Source organism: Mytilus californianus, unplaced genomic scaffold, assembly GCF_021869535.1.
Source record: "Mytilus californianus isolate M0D057914Y unplaced genomic scaffold, xbMytCali1.0.p SCAF_11, whole genome shotgun sequence".
Classification (NCBI taxonomy): Eukaryota; Metazoa; Mollusca; class Bivalvia; order Mytilida; family Mytilidae; genus Mytilus; species Mytilus californianus.
Genome location: NW_026262593.1, coordinates 8,996,801 through 9,021,362, shown reverse-complemented (window position 1 = coordinate 9,021,362; position 24,562 = coordinate 8,996,801). Strand labels below are relative to the sequence as shown.

The window sequence follows — 24,562 nt, the reverse complement described above, 5'->3', positions numbered from 1 at the left end:
CACTCAACAACTTCCTGTTTATCGAAGTATTTCGGCTGGGGTATCATCAGTGAGCATTAGCTTACAGTTTTACTTGTTTTAAATGCTTTCAAAATAATGAAGTTTATAGTACACCAATAATTGAGTTTAACTGCGTTTTTTGTTTTAGAAACAGTCTTTGTTTTGTTTGTGTAATATTTTGTATAATTATGTTATAAAAAAAAAATATGATGAATTGATTGACTGCATGTGTATAAATTTTTTAATTTATTTAGATTTAATTTAAAGCCTTTATTTTTCATATTTTCAGGTACATGAGAATGAATGTTGCTGCTTCAGACCAGCATAAGCAGTATGATCTGTTAGTTCCTTTATTCCTGCATAATAGACCAAAGACTGTTGTACAGCATTGTATGAGGAGATGGGTTGACTCTGAAAATTCCTCACTGAATGACATAGACCAGACGTCACCATCTACATTCCTTGTGAAAAGTTTCAGCGACATCAACACCAGCTTGTATTACGAAGTATGTTTTGAAAATGACGACGAAATGCCATCATGTCAGTGTCTTGATTGGTTGGAACATCATTTGCCATGTAAGCACTTAATGACAGTCTTTAGAAATGTACTAAATTGCAATTGGGATGCTCTACCATCAGCCTACAGAGAAAGTCCATATATTTGTTTGGATGTGGAAAGTTTTCCTTTGGACTCCGAAGCCGATCTATCCACAACAGATGATAACATTGTGGAGGTAACCATTGGAAGTTCAGGGGACATGGGGGAAATATCTGTAAGTAGCTTGCCTTTACCACCTAAGCAGCAGTTAAAGAAAGAAAGATCAAAAATATGTAACTTACTGGAAATAACGAAGGAAAGATGCTATGCAAGTGAAAATTTAAAACTATTGCAGAAGATTTCAGCCACTTTAACATCATTGGCAAGTGAGCTAAGACAGGACTTGCCAAAAGAGGGAGAATTTATTTTAGACACCACTACAGAGTCAACCCATATCGGAACCAACAGTAGCAAGCAGACGGATACAAGACGAAGTGCTGTGAGAAAATTGTCTTTGTCAAGGAAGAGGAAAATACCGGGCTCAGGAAGACATGGTGTTGGAGCACAGAAAAAGAGGAATTCACATATGAAGGAAGGAATAAATACACTCATTGGTAAATATTTATAATAGACCTTTATAAAATATCACATGCAGTACATTTACATTGTTTAAATAATATTATTGAATTTAGATGTAAAGCTAAGTAACATATATATTACATTTAGGGATGTCAACTCGGTGAACAATTACTAATCGAGCCTTGTTGGTTTTATCGAGCGATACTCGAGTACTCGCTCGGGAATATATCTACAACCCGGAAACACAAAAATATGTACTTTACATTCTGTGGTTTGTTGTTCAACGGACGAAAAACCGGCCACATTAGTATCAGGGACAAAAAATTACACACCATAATTAATAGCTCATTACCTACAAGTACTAGTTTAGTAAAAAAACAATAATCTAATCAATACAATTCAATGAACACCTATATAAAAATTATAACAAGGAAAAATCATATCAAACAATAGTATTTGGTAATCGTTAAGAAAACACATTTAATATTTACAAAGGCGTAAGGATAAGAAGTTTAACTATTCACTGAGGGTCACCAGAGGATTCAACAAATTTATTTTATTTGGAAAAAATTTCTTTTCAACTATTATTGGGGATAGTCGGTTTTGCAACTTTGTAAATTACAGTCTTGTAGACGAAAATATTTGCTCAGACGGAATGGCTAAGAAATGTTTAGTTTAGAGTGTTAGCCTAGGTATTATATAGCCCACGTATTTTTCCGAGGCATTTTAAATGACAATTTATCACAAGCATTCGAAACAAAATGTATTTTATTTACTAATATGATTAATCATTGATGCCTATTTAATTTTCCGAAAGTGGTTCTTAAGTAGATCAATTTTGTGTAAAGAAGACAGCAACATTCTAACAGGAAACCGATTAGTCGAGTATCGTTTTGGTATTAGATACTCGGTACTACCGAGGGATACTTGAATACTCGAGTACTCGTTGACATCCCTAATTATATTCTATGTGTAAAATTTAACTAAATATATTCAACAATTTTGCAATCAATAGAAATTCTGTCATGGAATTACCCAATACTTGACATCATCAATTAATATAATGATTGGATTAATTGTAGAAAAATGACTTTATTGGCAGAGCTTTTTATAGGTATAATTGTAAGCCAATAAGACAAATTTCAAAATTTTGTGTATAGTACAACCATAGCACTATATTTTGTTGAAATGAAAATTTTAAGCCCTGGACTCATTTAGATAAGTTAATACTGACCCCTTTTACTGTCTTTCTTGTATTAATGCATTAACGAAACTTTAAACCAAATGAAAATATAATTGGGCTTTCTTTTGATAAAAGTTAAACTGAGAATACAATTCTAAATCATAGATTTGGTGGAACCAGCAGTAGTGGAAGAAGGTGTGGAGATCATTTTGATGGAGGATGAAGACACTGTTGAAATTTTGGACAGCCGACCTAGCCAGGAAGTATCATTTAAGAACATTGACAGAGGTTGTGCCCAAAGGCCGCCTCAAGGAGACCAGTCAGATACAGTGGATAGAGGTGCGGCCCCAAATCCACCACAAGAAGATCATCCATTAAGAAGTGGAAGTTTAAACACTGTCATGGAAGGTATTTATATTGGTCAGTACAATCAAATCTTATCTTTAAGCAGGATATTATATTTCTTGGGACCCAGCACTACTCAAAAAGTAAAACACAAGAAATGTTTAAACCGTATTAACATGATTATACATATATGAAAAGGAGAACAGATACAACCAAAAGTATCAGTTAACTTACAATAATGCTACTTAAATAACATGTTATTACATAAAATAATGTATGAAATTTCAATAAGTGGGTGAGTTCAAAAGGAATTGAAACTCACCATTAGCTGCCAATCACCAAGACACATATATCAGTCTTATTTAGTAGGGAAATGTGCTCTTCTGAAAGGGACCGTCTAGATAGATGTAAGGAACAGTCCCAACTTTTTCTTGAAAATGCAATTGTTTATTTGATTGTACTTCAAATAATCAAAGGTTCCACATGTAAGTATACATGAATTAAGAAATCAAATATGTTGACTTGGCAATAATTTTTCAGACAGCTGTAATTTGTGAAGTCATTTTTACTTGGTAAACATTTTAAGGTTGATTCCTTAATTATATCATAACAAATTGTTGGTTCTAATAGTATTTTAGCATTTTCTATATAATTCCAAAATTGTTTTAGAAAAGGACAAAAACAAGCTGAATAACGAATGCAGTTTGAAATTACCACTGTTGTTTGTTTTGGTGAAAAAGATAGAAACACTTGAATCAATTAAACTTTTCCATAAGGTGGTTATAGCTACAATTAAAAGTTTATCCCTGTATAACATGCATTTATGAATGGAACATTCCTTAATCATTTACTGCGTAAATATGATACACTGATTTGTTTCAAAGATTTAATTGATTGGTGTTATTTGTAGCTAATCATGATTCTGAAATACAGTTGATTCAGGAAACACTAAACATGGAGGATATTTGTCAGACAGAAGATTTATCTCAAAGTAAGCCACAATAATTTGGCATACTGGTACTTGCAATTGTATTATAATGCACTAAGTTTATTATACTTACTGTAAATGCAGGAATTATTGCGATGTTTTTATTAATTTAAACTCGCATTTTAAAAAAAATTATATGAATTAAACAGGATTTTTTCAAACTTGATGACACTTATGATGTCCTTGAAAATTAGAACAGAAAGCAACATTGTTTCTTCATTAAAAAATAAGGCGATGTGGTATGATTGAGACAAATATCCAATCAATTTTAAATGGAGTGGACTTTCAAAAATGAGAATAACTAATATGATATAGTCTGCTATAAGAAGCCCCAACATGAAAAATATGAAACAACTCAGTTGTGAAAACTAAACGCCTAATTGATGACAAAACAATTTATTAAAAATAATATGATAATAAAACATAAACCAACGACAACCACTAAACTACAACCTCCTGACTTAAAATTTAATTTCAAATCCATAACTGTATTCTTGATGATTTTTATAAAAAGTTGATGCATCTTTTAGGGAGAAAAGGGTTACAAGTTTCATTTGACGATCCAATTGAAAAAATTAGGCTGTTCCAAAAATCAAGTATATGTAAGAACTGTTGATATTCTGTTTACACTTAATGAGACAAGCTGACATGAAATAATATTGATGTTTTAATTAACTTGTTTTTGCGACAGTTATTATAGCCAACTTGACCATGATCATTTGAACTGTCACTAGATATTTGTTTTTTCTTATCAAGTCAAGCTTTAAACAAAAAATTTGTTGGTACATGTATTCATAATAATGTAGTTACACAATAAAGTTTTGGTAATATTAAATTCTAATTGGTTTAATTTTATTATTGGGGAAACGCCAGTACTTTACAAATACTGACATCGTTTCGATATATAATATATACTATTTATGGTGGTGTAACAATTGGCTGAATAGCTTGGTTTATAATCTTTTGTTCATTTATGCATGAAAATTTTCAGTAAATCCAAGCAAAAGGAATATTCTGCTTAATGTGGGCGGCTACATGATTAACCAACAGAGTTTGGAGGATTTAGATAGTGAGTTGCCAGATGAGGTATGTTAATACCCGTATGAAAATATTAGGTGGATTCCGCTTTTAATTTAGCAGGATTCCAGGCGGAATCCACTTAAAAATTGAATTATTTAGACAGATTTAAGGCGGACATGGAATAAAGAAAAAAATGTTTACATTTTTCCTGTTAAGTTAACAGGAATTCTGTAGCAACAGAAATATAGAAGGCGGATAATGCTGGACTTAATGGATTAAAGGCAGAAAAAGAGCATAATATACTTAGAAAAAATATATAATTTATTTAAATCTATCAGTATTGAATTCAAAATATTCACTAATTTATCTTTTAGAGGATATATTATTTCCTTAGATCAAAGATATTTCAAAAGAATGACTATTCCCTTTATCTTGTCTCCTTGAAGCCCCAATATATTACAACTTAGCCAGGCCATTTTTTTAATGGACTGATATTTTTTTTTATCTGTACCCAATTTTTAATCTTTTTGATACCAAAAATATTGATATCATAGAATTTCTTTAAAAAAAACTTTAAAGACTTATGCAATGTATTCATCAATATTTTCTTAGATTATTATGTCATTTAATCTAGTTGATATTACTCTTCTTTTTTTGTTGTCATAAAATGAATCTGTTCAAAAAATACATAATTTTTAAAAGTTAAATATTAAAGACATATGACAAATTGAAAGTCCATGCAAAATTACTATTTATTTTTTTCAGGTGATGAATGCATACATTTCTTCAAAAAGTAGACAATGCAAGGTTGGTGAATAATTTATTATAATGTGTTTTAATACCTTACAATGACTTCACAGCCATATTTGAAAGAGATAATTGTTAGACCTTGAACAGTTAAATATTTTTGCTGGGGATTTTTTTTAATGAGTTATCAGATAATAGTATTAACACTTTGGTCATCCGCACATTTTATAATGTGGTAATTTCATTTGCAAAGCCAGATAAGTTTTCATATTGTTTTTTCAAACTTATGAGTTTAGAAATGTTATTTGTAGAAAAGAAGTGTAGCATTCATACCATGTGCCATCATAACATCCATTTTCTTAGAAGATATTGATTCAAATGATCCATTTCCCTCTCATGGATACCTTCAACAGGTAATTTTAATTTAAACATTTAAGTGTCTTGCAGTGATATCACTAGTGACCTATCTGCACTTAATTGTCCCATTTATATTAACCTGTTTATTCAGAAATAAAATCAACATAATTGTGAAAAGCTAGAATAAGTTTACAATTATTTATATATAAATATAAACATTAACTGTGTAAAGCAACATGGAAACTCAAAGAACATGGACAGAAGCTTTTGATTTTTGAATGTCACAAAATGTCAAACAAGTTTTATTCCATAGTCAAAATTCAAACAGTAGCCACTATCAATAACTTTCAGTTTACAGGGCATACAACTAAATTTGTGTAAATCAGTTTCAGTAGTATGAATTTTTTTTTCCATTTAATTTTTAAAGGTGAATCTAGAATATTATGATGTTTTGATTGGTGCTATATGCGAGAGTGAAAACCATTGGTGTCTTATGGTATGTGCTATTTATCAAATATCAGATTCAGCTTAAATTGTAATCCTTTTTAGTTTGAAAGATATTTTCTGAAACCCATCATGATTTCTTGAATTTTCAGTATGGAGCTTAATTGTCATCACTTTCAGATGTAAATCAATACTATATTTGCTATCAAGTGAGTGTATTTATTTCTGATGAAGCGAGGTAGACACAAGTGACATAATTCTAAGCATGTCAAGAGAATCAAAAATCAGTAATAAACTAATTGAATATAACAGAAATGACAAATGTCATACTTAATATTAAATAGGAAAAGAATAAAGTGTGACCCTCTCTTTTTAACCTCATTCAATACTAAAACTATTTTATTTGGTAGGTGATATTTCCTCAGAGAAGACATATAATATATATGAACCCGCTTGGAGAATCAAAAAAAAGACTAGAGGATTATTTGCAGAATTGGTTGTATGCATTGTATTAATGCTATTATTGTATTGATAAACATTTGATATGCATATTTTATATAAAAAAAATGATTTTGTATTATTCATCTCTATTCTATTTATATAATTTCAAAAAATAAGTCTCTATGACAAGGAAAAAATGATCAGCAAGAAAATGTTTCTGTCACCTTTTAGCCTCTTGTGTTGCAGAGATTACACTAGAAATTAAAAGTGGTTGATTCCCATACTTTAAGACAGGTAGAATAAAAATTCAACACTGGTTGTCTTTGATTCGCAATCATTCATCAATGATATTTGCATTAAGTTTAATTATATACTCCTTGCAACGTAAAAACACAATATATATTTCTTTTAATGTTTTAGACCCCCTCCAGCAAACAAAAAGAAGTTAACAGTTGTAAATTGAATTTTTTTAATAAGTAAATCTTTATATATAAAGTCATAGAATAAAAAAAAATACTTTATACATTTGTTTCATTCAAAGCTATTTTCTGGATGTACCTTCATTGCAAAAGAGGGACGAAAGACACCAGAGGCACAGTCAAACTCAAAGATCGAAAAAAAAAACTGACAACGCCATGGCCAAAAATAAAAAGACAAACAGACAAATAATAGTACAGATGACACAACATAGAAAACTATAGACTAAGAAACACGAAGCAAAGCTCAACCCCTAAAAGGAGTAAAGGCCCAGTAAGACTGCTTTTTGGCCCCAAAATATAGCACTTTTACAAAATTGTTAAAATGTAAATTTTTAGCTATTTATTGGAAAGAAGAATACTTCTGTCACATAAATATGGGCTGTTTTTGACAATACAATGCACATGTATCGGGTACTAGCATCATTAAGTCATTCTAAATTACTGAAATCTTCTAAATTTTAGCATTTTGGTTAATTTTTAGACGGTTTCCGTCTGAAATGGAAGTGTCCACATTTGTGTTCATTCTTAATATTTTTAAAATGTAAGTTGTATTTGATGATAAACCGTTGAGAATGAACACTGATGTGGCCACTTTCATTTTTGACAAAAACCATCTGAAAAGTGACATATTATGACATATTTGATAGATTTTTCATATTTAAGCTTGAATTTGAGCATCTTTAATGACTAAATCAGTTCAAATCTTTCACATTAACTAATTGAATCAACTGAAGTAGACACTTAAGTGTTTAAAAAGTGTCCAAAATCTTTCATCAGATGAACCTGAATTTTGAGGCCAAAATCTGCCCTTACCGGACCTACTCCTTTGTAGTTATGATTGTACTAGTTATATATTTTATGTATTTCACTATGTTTTAGATTATTTCTGGCAGAAAGAAGCAACAGAGGAATTGGCCAAATTCCTTCTGAAGGCTGGTCAATTGGGACCAAGGCACACCGGAAACAGATGGATTCAAATTCTTGTGGAGTTTTTACACTAAAGGTAAAATTTCTCATACTCTTGGGTATTAAGAATTAATAGCACCACAAAATTTCATATGTATACTATGACTTCCAGGCATATTTTTCCAGCCTCTTTAAATTATTTACTTTGTTTTGTATATATTTGAAACATCAAAGATGCCCGTTGCTATCGGAGAAATGTACATGGTCTTATTCTTTGAATATCATCAATGAACTCACGAATTTAAAATGCAGTAATATCGTCCTGTGATGCTGGATAAGCAATCAAAATGACACAGATTATCGTTATCACTTTGTGAGCTTATGCCATCACTTGGCATCCGTCGTCTGTCGTTGTCGTCAGTAGTCGTCGTCTGTCATCGTAAACTATTTCAAAAATCTTCTCCTCTGAAACTACTGGGCGAAATACCTTCAAACTTTAACTAAATGTTCCTTAGGGTATCTAGTTTATAAATTGTATCTGAAGTTTTGATTTATCGACAAATATGGCCACCATGGCTAAAAATAGAACATAGGGGGTCAAATGCAGTTTTTGGCATATATCTCAAAAACTAAATCTTTTAGAGCAAATATGACAGGGGTAAAATTGTTTAATTGGTCAAGATCTATCGGCCCTTAAATTTTCAGACGAATCGAACAACTCATTGTTGGGTTGCTGCCACCGAATTGGTAGTTTTAACAAAATTTTGCAGTTTTTTGTTATTATTTTGAATATTATCATAGATATATATAAACTGTAAGCAGCAATAATGTTCAGCAAAGTAAGATCTACAAAAAAGTTAATCTGACCAAAATTGTCAATTGACCCTTTAAAGACAATTATAAACAATTTGTTCATCAAGTTTGCTAACATTTAAAAATCTTCTCCTCTGAAATACAGGTGAGCGATTCAGGCTCTTGAGAGCCTCTTGTTTGTATCGCACTCCATGCAGTGTGATACGAGAAATATCTGTTCATACCAGAAATAGATAACTCAGGCCACAACCATAAGAGAATACATGATAATAGATTTAGGAAGAACAAACATCATTAATTGGCATAATTGCATAATTGTATAAATGATAGAATATATATTTAGATTGGAATAAGATATTTTAATTCTTTTTTTTAAGTTTGCAGAATTGATACTTGATGATGATGAGAACTTCAAGTTTGATTCATCCATCAGAGGAATAAGGGCATTGCGCCATGTAATTGGGCAGTTTCTGGTGGAAAACAGTGGTAAGCTTTAACTGTTGCAAACCCTTTATTTTGATATTTCCTGAGAAGCAGTTACTACCAAGTGTTTCTTAAAATAAATGTAAAAATATAAAAGTGAAACAATTGAGGAATGCTTTACATGATAATTCAAAGAGTTTGAGCACATCTGTTGTTCTTCTGTTCTTTTATATTTTTATGCATCACCTAGAGGCATTATAAATTTTAAGGTCTGTATCCGTTCATCTATCTGTCCGTCCATCTGTCTGTCCTGCTACAGGTTAAAGTTTTCGGTCATGGTTGTTTGTGAGAAAGTTGAAGTCCAATCAACTTGAAACTTAGTACACATGTTTTCTATAATATGATCTTTCTTATTTTGATGCTAAATTAAAGTGTTGACCCCAATTTCAAGGTGCACTGAACATAGAAAATGGTAGTGCGAGTGGGGCATCCGTGTACTATGGATACATTACTGTCAATACAAAGAAATATTCATACTTTTTATTAGGGCCCCGCCGAATGGCGGACGTCCTATAGTGATCAGTCTGTCCGTCCGTCCGTCCGTAACAAATTGTGTCCGCTCTATATCTAGAGAACCGTTATGATTTCAAAGTTTATAATTGACATGTATATTAACCAACACCAGAGGGTGTGTCATAATGTATGTACAACTTCCTAGGTCAAAGGTCAAGGTCAAAAACTTTGGTTTTAGTTGACAATCCCATGTCCAATGATAAAGATACAAATTTTTTACCACACATTATTAACAGCGGGGCCCACAGAGATGGCTCCCATCTCAATGATATCTAGTTATTATTTATTAATATATTCAATATTCAATTATTTGATTGATTAAAGCAGGTTTTGTACTCATAATAAGATTGGGTTTTGATTTAACTAAATAATTTGGCCTTAAACAAAATTCTTATACAAACTTTCTAAATGCCTTTCCTTTTTGTTGCAGATATGCAATCTGATTTTAAATTTTGTATCTTTTTAATACTTGTATGTTTTTGTTGATTTACTTTGCCTAGATATTGAAGAGAGCAATGATCATGAGCAAGCTTGTGGAGAGTCTTCTGATATTTCTACTGTTTATGAAGTTGATGAAGTTTCATCAGACAACCAAAGTTGGTGTAGCAAAACAACAGTCAATAATGGTGTAGAGCCATTGGTAATTATATGATATTCAAATGACAGAATTACTCTTGAACAGAAAATTCTAAACATAAATACATTACTTCAAAACAAGAATACACAGATTATCTAATATCTAATTTACTTAGTGAGATATTTTATGTGTTTCTATATCTACATCTGAAAAAAGATATGATAAAAAAATCAAACCATTTTATGCAGTTTCACAGATGTTAATGGTTTGCTTTAAAGATAAAGATAACATTTACTGGAACAAACATACATAATTATTAGAATTATCTTATGTAGTATGAAAATCATTATGGGCTATACATTATATATTATTACTACCTAGGTTCAGAAGGCAAAGATTCCAAAGCTCAGAAAACCGAGGATTACAAAAAGGGTAAATTTATTTAAGTTTTTATAATTTTTAAAGGACAAATTATTGGTTATTATTCATTGCCTGTTTGCAGCAATTAAAGTATAATATTTCTCAATATTAATCTTTCTACAGTAATGCTAGCTAGCTAATATTACATACTAAAAAATCTCTAAAGCGATGTTTATAAATAATTGTTAAACTGTACTTTCTTAAATTTACAGGTTGGTGTTGTAAGTACAGAAAAGATGTCATTAAGCTCTAATTGGTTGTATGATGCAGTATCTGCAAAAGTAAGTCAACTTTTTTATCAGATTTAGCACTTGCATGTGGAATAGAGAATGGAACTGGGAATGTGTCAAAGAGAAACAACAACCAGACAAAAGAGCAAAAAACTACAACATGGAAAAATGTATGAAATGTTTGCCGCTGGATGTTAAGCAGCCAACAGTCAATCAAATTTTGCTCTAAAAAATGAATTAAACAATATAAAACCAAAATTGAAAAAAAAAACACAAAAGACTTTTGAAGGTTAGAGTTTCGTGACTTGTGGTATTGTTTGAAAGAGTAAACTGTAGTGCAGAGTTAATACAACATTGTCCTGATTCTATGAAGATTTGTACATTTAAAAATTATTAATATGGAAAATAGCATTGTAAGCACTTTCATGTGTACCATGTTTGCCAGATTTTATCAAATTTATAACTAAGTTGAACCAATGTCTCTGAACAATTGCACCCCCAAGGGTGACTGGGGAATATAGAAGTATGGTCACCATTGGTCTTCCTCAGACTGGCAGTAAAACCCTTGCTAAAGTGGGGCGTCCGTTTGGCTGTGCGGGATGTACAAATTTGCAGCCACGTCCGGTCAGAATGGGCATGTTAAATCTGATGCCTCATGTAAAGAGAGTGCCACGCTCTTTGCACGTTAAGAACCCTTGCAACAACTCTTTGAGGGGTCTGTAGGTGACCTGTTGCAAGGCTAAATTTCTGTCCCTATCCAATATACCCTCATTTCCCGTGGCAGTCTAAATTTCTCCGATCTTAATCCCAGACGCCCCTATTACAGAACCTACCTATTGTATGTATTGTTAATTTGTACTTGTCCTGAATATGCATGAAATATTTGCCACTGAACATTAAGCAACCATCAATCAATCAATCTGAACAATTCCAAAAATCAGTGTATATCAAATATTTTTATTCCATTTAGAAATATTGACTGTATTGGAAAATTACATTGTTTTTGCTCTAAAGTCTTCATTTCTCTAAGATATTGGTAAAAGTTTTAAAGGACAACAAAAAAAATACTTATTTTTAAGATATTGCACTTGGATATTTTAAATACAAGCATGCAATGTTGGGGATAGTGGAACTCTGTTCTATTATTTATTCAACGTTAATACTTACAGACCGAAATCACTCAACGAATAACAAGTGGTATGTGTGGATTTTTGGATGACATGCCAATGACCATTCAAAAAGGCACTGCATCAGTCAATGGCAGAAATTTAGCATCATTGGTAAATATGTTTTCAAGGATATAAACCAATTCGACAAATATTGTTTAATTTTACCTGCACATCATGGCATGACATGTGTTTCTTTATATCTGCATACTGCTGAACACATTTGTGTCCTGTTCTCCTAAATCCTAATCAAATTGCAATGAAATGTTTTAAAAAATCTTTACCACCTCATTGAATTAAATTTCAGACCTGAACATCCATATACTCTAAATTTGTATCTAATGGTTTAGCATGCAATATTTAAATGTAGGAGCAAAGACTGGTTAATGTCCATGTTCACATCAAATTCACTTGCTCTTATCTTGATTGATGCTAATCAGCTATTCGTCATCTTTTTCAAAATCACATACAGTTAAAAGACATGTAAATTTGTGAATAATTTATAGAAAAAGAACACACACAAAAAACTTAGTATCAGGAATGTATTTAAACAGATTTGGTAATGTTTAATATTGAATATAAAATGGTGGATGTTGTACTGAAATTTATCAATAATTCTAAGCATTTGTAAAGTTGAAAAGGATTAATAAGTGTGAAATATTTCACGGGTTTTGTTTTACAGTTTGAAGATCATGTGAAAGAAAAACTGAAGACTGTATTGGAAATCTCAGATGGATGTACAAGGTAAACTTTAAATTTAGGAACTGTGGAAGCAGGGGTTGTCATTGGTTAATGTCTCTCTTATTTGTATTTTTAGTTTATTGTTTTGTACATAGATCAGGCTGTTGGTGTTGTCATGTCGGTGGGAGGGGTGCTGGGCTTTTTATAGCTTACTATACTCTGTCTTAATTATAATCACTTACTGAAATATTTAACACATATTATACTAAACAGAAAGACTGGACTAAAGGTCTTTGACACAATTGTTGTCTATCTGCACCTGTTATGTAATTCATAACATAACTGAGAGTTGCTTTATACCATCATTTGGTCTCTTCTCGGAACTGAAACTAATCATTGCTAATAGGTCATATCATTATTGAAGATGAAAGTTATCATTAGCAAATGTATTTATTATCCAGATGTTCATTGTTGTCAAAATTAGACAATATTTGGTTGAGATATTCTTTATTTAGATTTGAATCCAATTTGCCTTTCTGACAGCCTTTTAATGAGGCATTATATTTATTATTAATTGCATTTTGCCTACAATTGTCTTGTGTTTAAGCTAAAAGAAACATGTTTTTCAAAGCGTTTTATATTTTGTTATGAATAATATCACCAACACAATATTATATTTATCTTCATAGTTTCAATATAAAAGAATCATAAGAAAGTTGTATTATTTCAGTTATTACAGCCCTCACTGGCGTCACATCAGATGGGTAAAAGAAATCGCTTTGAATTTGCAGATGGAAATGAGAAAAAGCATAGCAGGCCATTGTGAGCGACAAAACTTCTTCGGCAATATTGTAACTATCAAAATCATTATGCTGTTAATTCAGAAATTATTGTGATGTTTTTATTATTGCCAAAAATGCGACAGGGTTATAAACGCAATAATTTAAACTGATTTTTTTTTTTTTTTTATGAATTAAACAGGATTTTTCTCAATATCGCAAAAATTAAAATTGTATTTTAGTCTCTAAAATGAAAAACATTGCAATAATAATTGCACGCAATAATTTCTGAATTTACAGTATGCTTTAAAAATAAAAAAGTTTAGTGATGTGACAATGGAATTGTTTGCAAATCAATACTTTATACATTTCATTAAAGTAGTTTTGATCTACAACCTTATTTAAAGTGCAACTAGAATTCTCAACAATAACAGTGGACACTGATTTACCACATATTGAATTACATTTTAAAAAATGACAAAATCCACCATTGCCCAAAGTTTGCTTCTGTCAATACAAGCATGTAAAATAAATTTATTGTTATTATGAATCTACATGTACATGCAGTCTTGTAACGTATACTCTGAATAATTGCAATGAGTAGACTAATTTGAAAGTTGAAAATATATTTATTGTATTCAAAATTTACAGGGATGGAAAGAACTTAATGCACTTGTTCTCTCTGCATTTGGAACATGGAAGCAGAAATTCAAACTGTAAGTACATTTTAAATTATTATTAGGCACTGAAATTGAAAGCATAATGCTATAAATATAACTGGTTATTGTTTATTAATTCATGGACGAAATGTACATTGTCTTAACCTTTGAAAGTTGTCAATGACCTAACAAATAGCCAATGGAAATGTTGTAATATTGTCTCATGATGCTGAATAAGCCAATCAAATTCACAGTGTGATAAGAGAAATATCTGTTCATACAAGAAATAAATCAGTATAAATACATTGATTCTGTGTTCAGACCATATATCATTACTATTTCAGGAGAGTGGGTTGTGGACATGGATATTTCCTGACTGTAAAAGATGTAGAAAATGGCAAACTGTTGGAAAGAATAGAAAGTTTGTATGTAATTTATACTTGTCTTCCATAATAACATTTAGGACACCAGATTAGCAGTTTGTTAATTAATGACTCGTCAGTGCTTGTTTTTATCCTAAATAGTTAACTTAGCAAGCGTTCATTGAAAATTATTTATTATATATGCATACCTATTAAATAAAATGATTTTTTTAAACTGACAGAACAAACTAAATGCTCTTCCATAAAAAAAAATACACAGAAAACATGGGTGGCACTCTATGGGTGGTTACCCCAAGTATGAAGGTGCTTCTGTAACGGTTTATTTCTTCCTCTGTGATATTTTATCCTGGGGATAATTTGTCTCAGAAATTTTTTTCCAGACATGGTATTTCACAGGTAGATTTTATCCAGAGGAGTGAAATTCTATCTGTCTTATGGGATAGTATTTACCAGTATATATTTTCCGTTCCATATTTCACAGAACCTTGTGAAATACAGTACCACTGTCTACTTTGTAAGGTACTCGCAATCAATATATACCTGACCATAATTATAAATGTTTCACCAAGGTAGAACATATTTGCATAATTTATCAATCAAAGGGAGGTAATTATATATGAGCCATTTATATTTTACAGATATTATATTCCAGAGACCAGAATCTATTTCATAGTGAATTTTTCCTTTATTCTTAATTTTTTATATTAATTTTTTATAAAAAGATGACTTAAAACATGATTTAAAAACAACTATATTTCTACTTACTTTTTTATTTGTACTGAGATATGAAAACAACTCACTTTTACCTGTATTTCACTTACCTTATTTTATATATTAAATTAATCATGATATTATTTCACAATTAAGATCTTTGAAATTACTTCTGGTTTTGTTTTATATGTTTCATGATATTTGTCTTATAAAAGAATGATATTTACTTTAATATTTCAGGATATTATTTTCAATTATAATCTGTGAAATTATTTCCCATTATAATACATTTATTTGGTTTTTATACGACCGCAAAAAAATTTTTGCGATCGTATATTGGTATGACGTTGGCGTCGTCGTCCGAAGACACAATGGTTTTCACACTCTAACTTTAGTTTAAGTGAATGGATCTCTATGAAATTTTACCATAAGGTTCAATACCACAAAAGGAAGGTTGGGATTGATTTTGGGGGTTATGGTACCAACTGTTAAGGAGTTAGGGGCCAAAAATAAGCATTTTTGTAACTTCCAGACATAACTTGTGTGTTAGTGTATGGATCTCTCTGACATTGTACCACAAGGTTCCATATCACAAAGGAAATGCTGGGATTGATTTTGGGGGTAATTGCCTCAAAATTTTAGGAATTAGGGGCCAAAAAAAGGGGCAAAAAACAAGCATTTTTATATGGACAAATACTTTAGTACAAAACATTATTTAAAGCAGTCTAAGGGAGATAAATCAAATACATCATTTGAATTACCTCCCTTACACTGCTTTTAAATTATGTATAAAATAATGGTTAATGAACAATTCAGACAATTTAAAACAGTGTAAGGGAGGTAATCCACATACAACGTTTTGATTACTTCCCTTACACTGCTTTCAAATTATGTTTAAAAAAATGCATATTTATAAAGGAAGACCAGTAAAAATATCTGCAAATGTTTTTTGTTTTTTACAAAAAAATCCATATGAAAGATTTTACAACATATTTTAAATTCTATTATAAAATAGATTAAGTAAGCACTGATGGTTAATTTAAATGGGTAATTGTGGTTGCAAATTCCATTGGAAATTTGAATTGAGATTATGACCATATTTTGAGGGAAAGAATTTTTTGGAGGAAAAAGGGAAGGGGGGGGGGGGTAAAAAGAAATTGTGTGGGGGTCAATTTTTTCTCATTTCAGATTTCAGAAATTAAAAAGAATTATTCTTCAAATACTATTTTTTTTTCAAATATCAAATATTGAAAAATTTCAAGAAGTAATCTTTAATTGCACAGTATGGCGCATTAGATTTGTAAAATCTTTGACCACATTTATTTATTTGTTATGCCAAATCTGACCGTGTATTTAGATTTTTAATTTTGGGTCCAGTTTTCAAATTGGTCTACATTAAGGTCCAAAGGGTCCAAAATTAAACTTAGTTTGATTTTAACAAAAATTGAATATATGGGGTTCTTTGATATGCTGAATCTAAACATGTTTTTAGATTTTTGATTTCAGGCCCAGTTTTCAAGTTGGTCCAAATTGCGGTCCAAAATAATTATTAAACTTTGTTTGATTTCAACAAAAATTGAATATATGGGGTTCTTTGATATGCTGAATCTAACCATGTATTTAGATTTTTTATTTGTGGGCCCCGCTATCAAATTGGTCCACATTGAGGTCAAAAGGGTCCAAAATTAAACTTTGTTTGATTTCATCAAAAATTGAATTCTTTTGATTCTTTGATATGCTGAATCTAAACATGTATTTAGATTTTGGATATTGGACCATAATAGGTAAATTAAAAAAATTTAAGTTCTTAGACCACATTCATTCTGTGTCAGAAACCTATGCTGTGTCAAATATTTAATCACAATCCAAATTCAGAGCTGTATCAAGCTTGAATGTTGTGTCCATACTTGCCCCAACTGTTCAGGGTTCGACCTCTGCGGTCGTATCAAGCTGCGCCCAGCAGAGCATTTTATTTATTTACTAATTTAGCTTATATTCAAATACACTATTATTAGTACATAGTATTTGCAAAGATTAAGATTTTTTATTAACTATTCAATATTTTAACTTCCCAGATAGAATTTCACGGCAATAGATAATATATCACAGTGAAATATTTTCCTCCGGATAAAAAAATAACAACAACTACTGTAACATTTTTTCCTCCAGATGATATTTCATCTGGATAGAATTTTGCTTTACACTTCCCTTGGTACTATGTTTATTTAAATAAAAAAAACACAATATTTTACTTCAATCTTCAAATAAGTATTAACATGTCAACAATGTACCCTGTTGGACAAAGCAGACAGTGAAATTTGATGAAATATTGAGACTATAAACTCTAACAGCTGTATATAATATCAGGATTATAGAATAGTAACTTTTTTTTATAAAAAGAATAAATTGAAAAATATTAAACACTTTACATGTAATATTAAAGTTTATTTTTGTTTAATCTTTTACAGAATGTCACAGAATTTAAATGAAGGATATAATTACTTTATGGATGTCGTTTTTGTAGAAGCCCAGATTTTAATTGTATCACATTTGAGAGGAATAACCATTACTGAGGCAGATAAACTTCTTTATCCAGTTAAAAAACATAATGAACAAGTTTGATTTCTTATTATATGTATAGTTGTGAATAATTGTCAAGTGTGTAGTTGTTGTATGAAATGATTGTATAGTTTTTAAATTAATATGAACATGGAAATTGAGTTTGTATTTTCTTCTTTATTTCCACTTTAGTCATGTCTCTTTTTGATTAAATTATAGAAATACACGTAAGCAACTAACAGCACCCCTGGTACGGGATAACGTTTTGTGCTGTATTGTTTATATATCGATTCTATGTTTGATCATGTTGCCCATGATGGCAAGTGGAAGTACAGTAGAACAATATATATTAATAGATAATGTAAAACTTGTACATTATGCAGATAGATGCCTGTTTTGTAGTTGTGAATAATTGTTAAGTGTGTAGTTGCTGTATGAAATGATTGTATAGTTTTTAAATTAATATGAACATGAAAAATGAGTATGTTATTTCTTCTTTATTTCCACTTTAATCATGTCTCTTTCTGATTGAATATAGAGAAATACACGTAAGCAACTAACAGCACCCCTGGTACGGGATAACGTTTTGTGCTGTATTGTTTATATTGATTCTATGTTTGATCATGTTGCCCATGATGGCAAGTGGAAGTACAGTAGAACAATATATATTAATAGATAATGTAAAACTTGTACATTATGCAGATATATGCCTGTTTTGTTGTTGTGAATAATTGTCAAGTGTGTAGTTGTTGTATGAAATGATTCTATAGTTCTTATAAATTAATGTCTGTATTCCAGTAAACATGGAAAATGAGTATGTTATTTCTTCTTTATTTCCACTTTAATCATGTCTCTTTCTGATTGAATATAGAGAAATACACGTAAGCAACTAACAGCACCCCTAGTACGGGATAACGTTTTGTGCTGTGTTGTTTATATTGATTCTATGTTTGATCATGTTGCCCATGATGGCAAGTGGAAGTACAGTAGAACAATATATATTAATAGATAATGTAAAATTTGTACATTATACAGATATATGCCTGATGTGTTGTTGTGAATAATTGTCAAGTGTGTAGTTGTTGTATGAAATGATTGTATATATATAGTTTTTAAATTAATGTCTGTATTCCAGTAAACATGAAAAATGAGTATGTTATTTCTTCTTTATTTCCACTTTAATCATGTCTCTTTCTGATTGAATATAGAGAAATACACGTAAGCAACTAACAGCACCCCTAGTACGGGATAACGTTTTGTGCTGTATTGTTTATATTGATTCTATGTTTGATCATGTTGCCCATGATGGCAAGTGGAAGTACAGTAGAACAATATATATTAATAGATAATGTAAAATTTGTACATTATGCAGATAGATGCCTGTTTTGTAGTTGTGAATAATTGTTAAGTGTGTAGTTGCTGTATGAAATGATTGTATAGTTTTTAAATTAATATGAACATGAAAAATGAGTATGTTATTTCTTCTTTATTTCCACTTTAATCATGTCTCTTTCTGATTGAATATAGAGAAATACACGTAAGCAACTAACAGCACCCCTGGTACGGGATAACGTTTTGTGCTGTATTGTTTATATTGATTCTATGTTTGATCATGTTGCCCATGATGGCAAGTGGAAGTACAGTAGAACAATATATATTAATAGATAATGTAAAATTTGTACATTATGCAGATAGATGCCTGTTTTGTAGTTGTGAATAATTGTTAAGTGTGTAGTTGCTGTATGAAATGATTGTATAGTTTTTAAATTAATATGAACATGAAAAATGAGTATGTTATTTCTTCTTTATTTCCACTTTAATCATGTCTCTTTCTGATTGAATATAGAGAAATACACGTAAGCAACTAACAGCACCCCTGGTACGGGATAACGTTTTGTGCTGTATTGTTTATATTGATTCTATGTTTGATCATGTTGCCCATGATGGCAAGTGGAAGTACAGTAGAACAATATATATTAATAGATAATGTAAAATTTGTACATTATGCAGATATATGCCTGATGTGTTGTTGTGAATTGTCAAGTGTGTAGTTGTTGTATGAAATGATTGTATATATATAGTTTTTAAATTAATGTCTGTATTCCAGTAAACATGGAAAATGAGTATGTTATTTCTTCTTTATTTCCACTTTAATCATGTCTCTTTCTGATTGAATATAGAGAAATACATGTAAGCAACTAACAGCACCCCTGGTACGGGATAACGTTTTGTGCTGTATTGTTTATATCGATTCTATGTTTGATCATGTTGCCCATGATGGCAAGTGGAAGTACAGTAGAACAATATATATTAATAGATAATGTAAAATTTGTACATTATGCAGATATATGCCTGATGTGTTGTGAATAATTGTCAAGTGTGTAGTTGTTGTATGAAATGATTGTATATATATAGTTTTTAAATTAATGTCTGTATTCCAGTAAACATGAAAAATGAGTATGTTATTTCTTCTTTATTTCCACTTTAATCATGTCTCTTTCTGATTGAATATAGAGAAATACACGTAAGCAACTAACAGCACCCCTAGTACGGGATAACGTTTTGTGCTGTATTGTTTATATTGATTCTATGTTTGATCATGTTGCCCATGATGGCAAGTGGAAGTACAGTAGCTAGAACAATATATATTAATAGATAATGTAAAATTTGTACATTATGCAGATAGATGCCTGTTTTGTAGTTGTGAATAATTGTTAAGTGTGTAGTTGCTGTATGAAATGATTGTATAGTTTTTAAATTAATATGAACATGAAAAATGAGTATGTTATTTCTTCTTTATTTCCACTTTAATCGTGTCTCTTTCTGATTGAATATAGAGAAATACACGTAAGCAACTAACAGCACCCCTGGTACGGGATAACGTTTTGTGCTGTATTGTTTATATTGATTCTATGTTTGATCATGTTGCCCATGATGGCAAGTGGAAGTACAGTAGAACAATATATATTAATAGATAATGTAAAATTTGTACATTATGCAGATAGATGCCTGTTTTGTAGTTGTGAATAATTGTTAAGTGTGTAGTTGTATGAAATGATTGTGTAGTTTTTAAATTAATTTGTCTGTATTCCAGTAAACATGGAAAATGAGTATGTTATTTCTTCTTTATTTCCACTTTAATCATGTCTCTTTCTGATTGAATATAGAGAAATACATGTAAGCAACTAACAGCACCCCTGGTATGGGATAACGTTTTGTGCTGTATTGTTTATATCGATTCTATGTTTGATCATGTTGCCCATGATGGCAAGTGGAAGTACAGTAGAACAATATATATTAATAGATAATGTAAAATTTGTACATTATGCAGATATATGCCTGATGTGTTGTTGTGAATAATTGTCAAGTGTGTAGTTGTTGTATGAAATGATTGTATATATATAGTTTTTAAATTAATGTCTGTATTCCAGTAAACATGAAAAATGAGTATGTTATTTCTTCTTTATTTCCACTTTAATCATGTCTCTTTCTGATTGAATATAGAGAAATACATGTAAGCAACTAACAGCACCCCTGGTACGGGATAACGTTTTGTGCTGTATTGTTTATATCGATTCTATGTTTGATCATGTTGCCCATGATGGCAAGTGGAAGTACAGTAGAACAATATATATTAATAGATAATGTAAAATTTGTACATTATGCAGATATATGCCTGATGTGTTGTGAATAATTGTCAAGTGTGTAGTTGTTGTATGAAATGATTGTATATATATAGTTTTTAAATTAATGTCTGTATTCCAGTAAACATGAAAAATGAGTATGTTATTTCTTCTTTATTTCCACTTTAATCATGTCTCTTTCTGATTGAATATAGAGAAATACACGTAAGCAACTAACAGCACCCCTAGTACGGGATAACGTTTTGTGCTGTATTGTTTATATTGATTCTATGTTTGATCATGTTGCCCATGATGGCAAGTGGAAGTACAGTAGCTAGAACAATATATATTAATAGATAATGTAAAATTTGTACATTATGCAGATAGATGCCTGTTTTGTAGTTGTGAATAATTGTTAAGTGTGTAGTTGCTGTATGAAATGATTGTATAGTTTTTAAATTAATATGAACATGAAAAATGAGTATGTTATTTCTTCTTTATTTCCACTTTAATCGTGTCTCTTTCTGATTGAATATAGAGAAATACACGTAAGCAACTAACAGCACCCCTGGTACGGGATAACGTTTTGTGCTGTATTGTTTATATTGATTCTATGTTTGATCATGTTGCCCATGATGGCAAGTGGAAGTACAGTAGAACAATATATATTAATAGATAATGTAAAATTTGTACATTATGCAGATAGATGCCTGTTTTGTAGTTGTGAATAATTGTTAAGTGTGTAGTTGTATGAAATGATTGTGTAGTTTTTAAATTAATTTGTCTGTATTCCAGTAAACATGGAAAATGAGTATGTTATTTCTTCTTTATTTCCACTTTAATCATGTCTCTTTCTGATTGAATATAGAGAAATACATGTAAGCAACTAACAGCACCCCTGGTATGGGATAACGTTTTGTGCTGTATTGTTTATATCGATTCTATGTTTGATCATGTTGCCCATGATGGCAAGTGGAAGTACAGTAGAACAATATATATTAATAGATAATGTAAAATTTGTACATTATGCAGATATATGCCTGATGTGTTGTTGTGAATAATTGTCAAGTGTGTAGTTGTTGTATGAAATGATTGTATATATATAGTTTTTAAATTAATGTCTGTATTCCAGTAAACATGAAAAATGAGTATGTTATTTCTTCTTTATTTCCACTTTAATCATGTCTCTTTCTGATTGAATATAGAGAAATACATGTAAGCAACTAACAGCACCCCTGGTACGTGATAACGTTTTGTGCTGTATTGTTTATATCGATTCTATGTTTGATCATGTTGCCCATGATGGCAAGTGGAAGTACAGTAGAACAATATATATTAATAGATAATGTAAAATTTGTACATTATGCAGATATATGCCTGATGTGTTGTGAATAATTGTCAAGTGTGTAGTTGTTGTATGAAATGATTGTATATATATAGTTTTTAAATTAATGTCTGTATTCCAGTAAACATGAAAAATGAGTATGTTATTTCTTCTTTATTTCCACTTTAATCATGTCTCTTTCTGATTGAATATAGAGAAATACACGTAAGCAACTAACAGCACCCCTAGTACGGGATAACGTTTTGTGCTGTATTGTTTATATTGATTCTATGTTTGATCATGTTGCCCATGATGGCAAGTGGAAGTACAGTAGCTAGAACAATATATATTAATAGATAATGTAAAATTTGTACATTATGCAGATAGATGCCTGTTTTGTAGTTGTGAATAATTGTTAAGTGTGTAGTTGCTGTATGAAATGATTGTATAGTTTTTAAATTAATATGAACATGAAAAATGAGTATGTTATTTCTTCTTTATTTCCACTTTAATCGTGTCTCTTTCTGATTGAATATAGAGAAATACACGTAAGCAACTAACAGCACCCCTGGTACGGGATAACGTTTTGTGCTGTATTGTTTATATTGATTCTATGTTTGATCATGTTGCCCATGATGGCAAGTGGAAGTACAGTAGAACAATATATATTAATAGATAATGTAAAATTTGTACATTATGCAGATATATGCCTGATGTGTTGTGAATAATTGTCAAGTGTGTAGTTGTTGTATGAAATGATTGTATATATATAGTTTTTAAATTAATGTCTGTATTCCAGTAAACATGAAAAATGAGTATGTTATTTCTTCTTTATTTCCACTTTAATCATGTCTCTTTCTGATTGAATATAGAGAAATACACGTAAGCAACTAACAGCACCCCTAGTACGGGATAACGTTTTGTGCTGTATTGTTTATATTGATTCTATGTTTGATCATGTTGCCCATGATGGCAAGTGGAAGTACAGTAGCTAGAACAATATATATTAATAGATAATGTAAAATTTGTACATTATGCAGATAGATGCCTGTTTTGTAGTTGTGAATAATTGTTAAGTGTGTAGTTGCTGTATGAAATGATTGTATAGTTTTTAAATTAATATGAACATGAAAAATGAGTATGTTATTTCTTCTTTATTTCCACTTTAATCGTGTCTCTTTCTGATTGAATATAGAGAAATACACGTAAGCAACTAACAGCACCCCTGGTACGCGATAACGTTTTGTGCTTTATTGTTTATATTGATTCTATGTTTGATCATGTTGCCCATGATGGCAAGTGGAAGTACAGTAGAACAATATATATTAATAGATAATGTAAAATTTGTACATTATGCAGATAGATGCCTGTTTTGTAGTTGTGAATAATTGTTAAGTGTGTAGTTGCTGTATGAAATGATTCTATAGTTTTTAAATTAATATGAACATGAAAAATGAGTATGTTATTTCTTCTTTATTTCCACTTTAATCGTGTCTCTTTCTGATTGAATATAGAGAAATACACGTAAGCAACTAACAGCACCCCTGGTACGGGATAACGTTTTGTGCTGTATTGTTTATATTGATTCTATGAGAAGATCGTATTTACAGTTTT

At 30.5% G+C, this 24,562-nt stretch overlaps 2 protein-coding genes and 1 long non-coding RNA gene across 3 annotated transcripts; all 3 read left to right on the top strand.

Annotated features, from left to right (window-relative positions):
- The first annotated feature begins 295 nt into the window (after positions 1–295).
- Positions 296–3,650, top strand: LOC127720779 (uncharacterized). Its single transcript, XM_052227531.1, has 3 exons — positions 296–1,152; positions 2,466–2,708; positions 3,556–3,650. Exons 1-3 carry the CDS (start codon positions 300–302, stop codon positions 3,648–3,650), a joined length of 1,191 nt encoding a protein of 396 aa, XP_052083491.1. The 5' UTR covers positions 296–299.
- Positions 3,651–10,799: 7,149 nt separating this feature from the next.
- On the top strand, positions 10,800–13,872 carry LOC127720953 (uncharacterized). Its single transcript, XM_052227681.1, has 5 exons — positions 10,800–10,845; positions 11,046–11,114; positions 12,233–12,343; positions 12,912–12,973; positions 13,641–13,872. Exons 2-5 carry the CDS (start codon positions 11,070–11,072, stop codon positions 13,804–13,806), a joined length of 384 nt encoding a protein of 127 aa, XP_052083641.1. The 5' UTR covers positions 10,800–10,845; positions 11,046–11,069; the 3' UTR covers positions 13,807–13,872.
- A 153-nt stretch (positions 13,873–14,025) lies between these two features.
- Positions 14,026–19,020, top strand: LOC127719501 (uncharacterized). Its single transcript, XR_007990332.1, has 3 exons — positions 14,026–14,405; positions 14,693–14,773; positions 17,911–19,020. It is a non-coding gene; the product is annotated as an uncharacterized LOC127719501 (long non-coding RNA).
- The last annotated feature ends 5,542 nt before the right edge of the window (positions 19,021–24,562 follow it).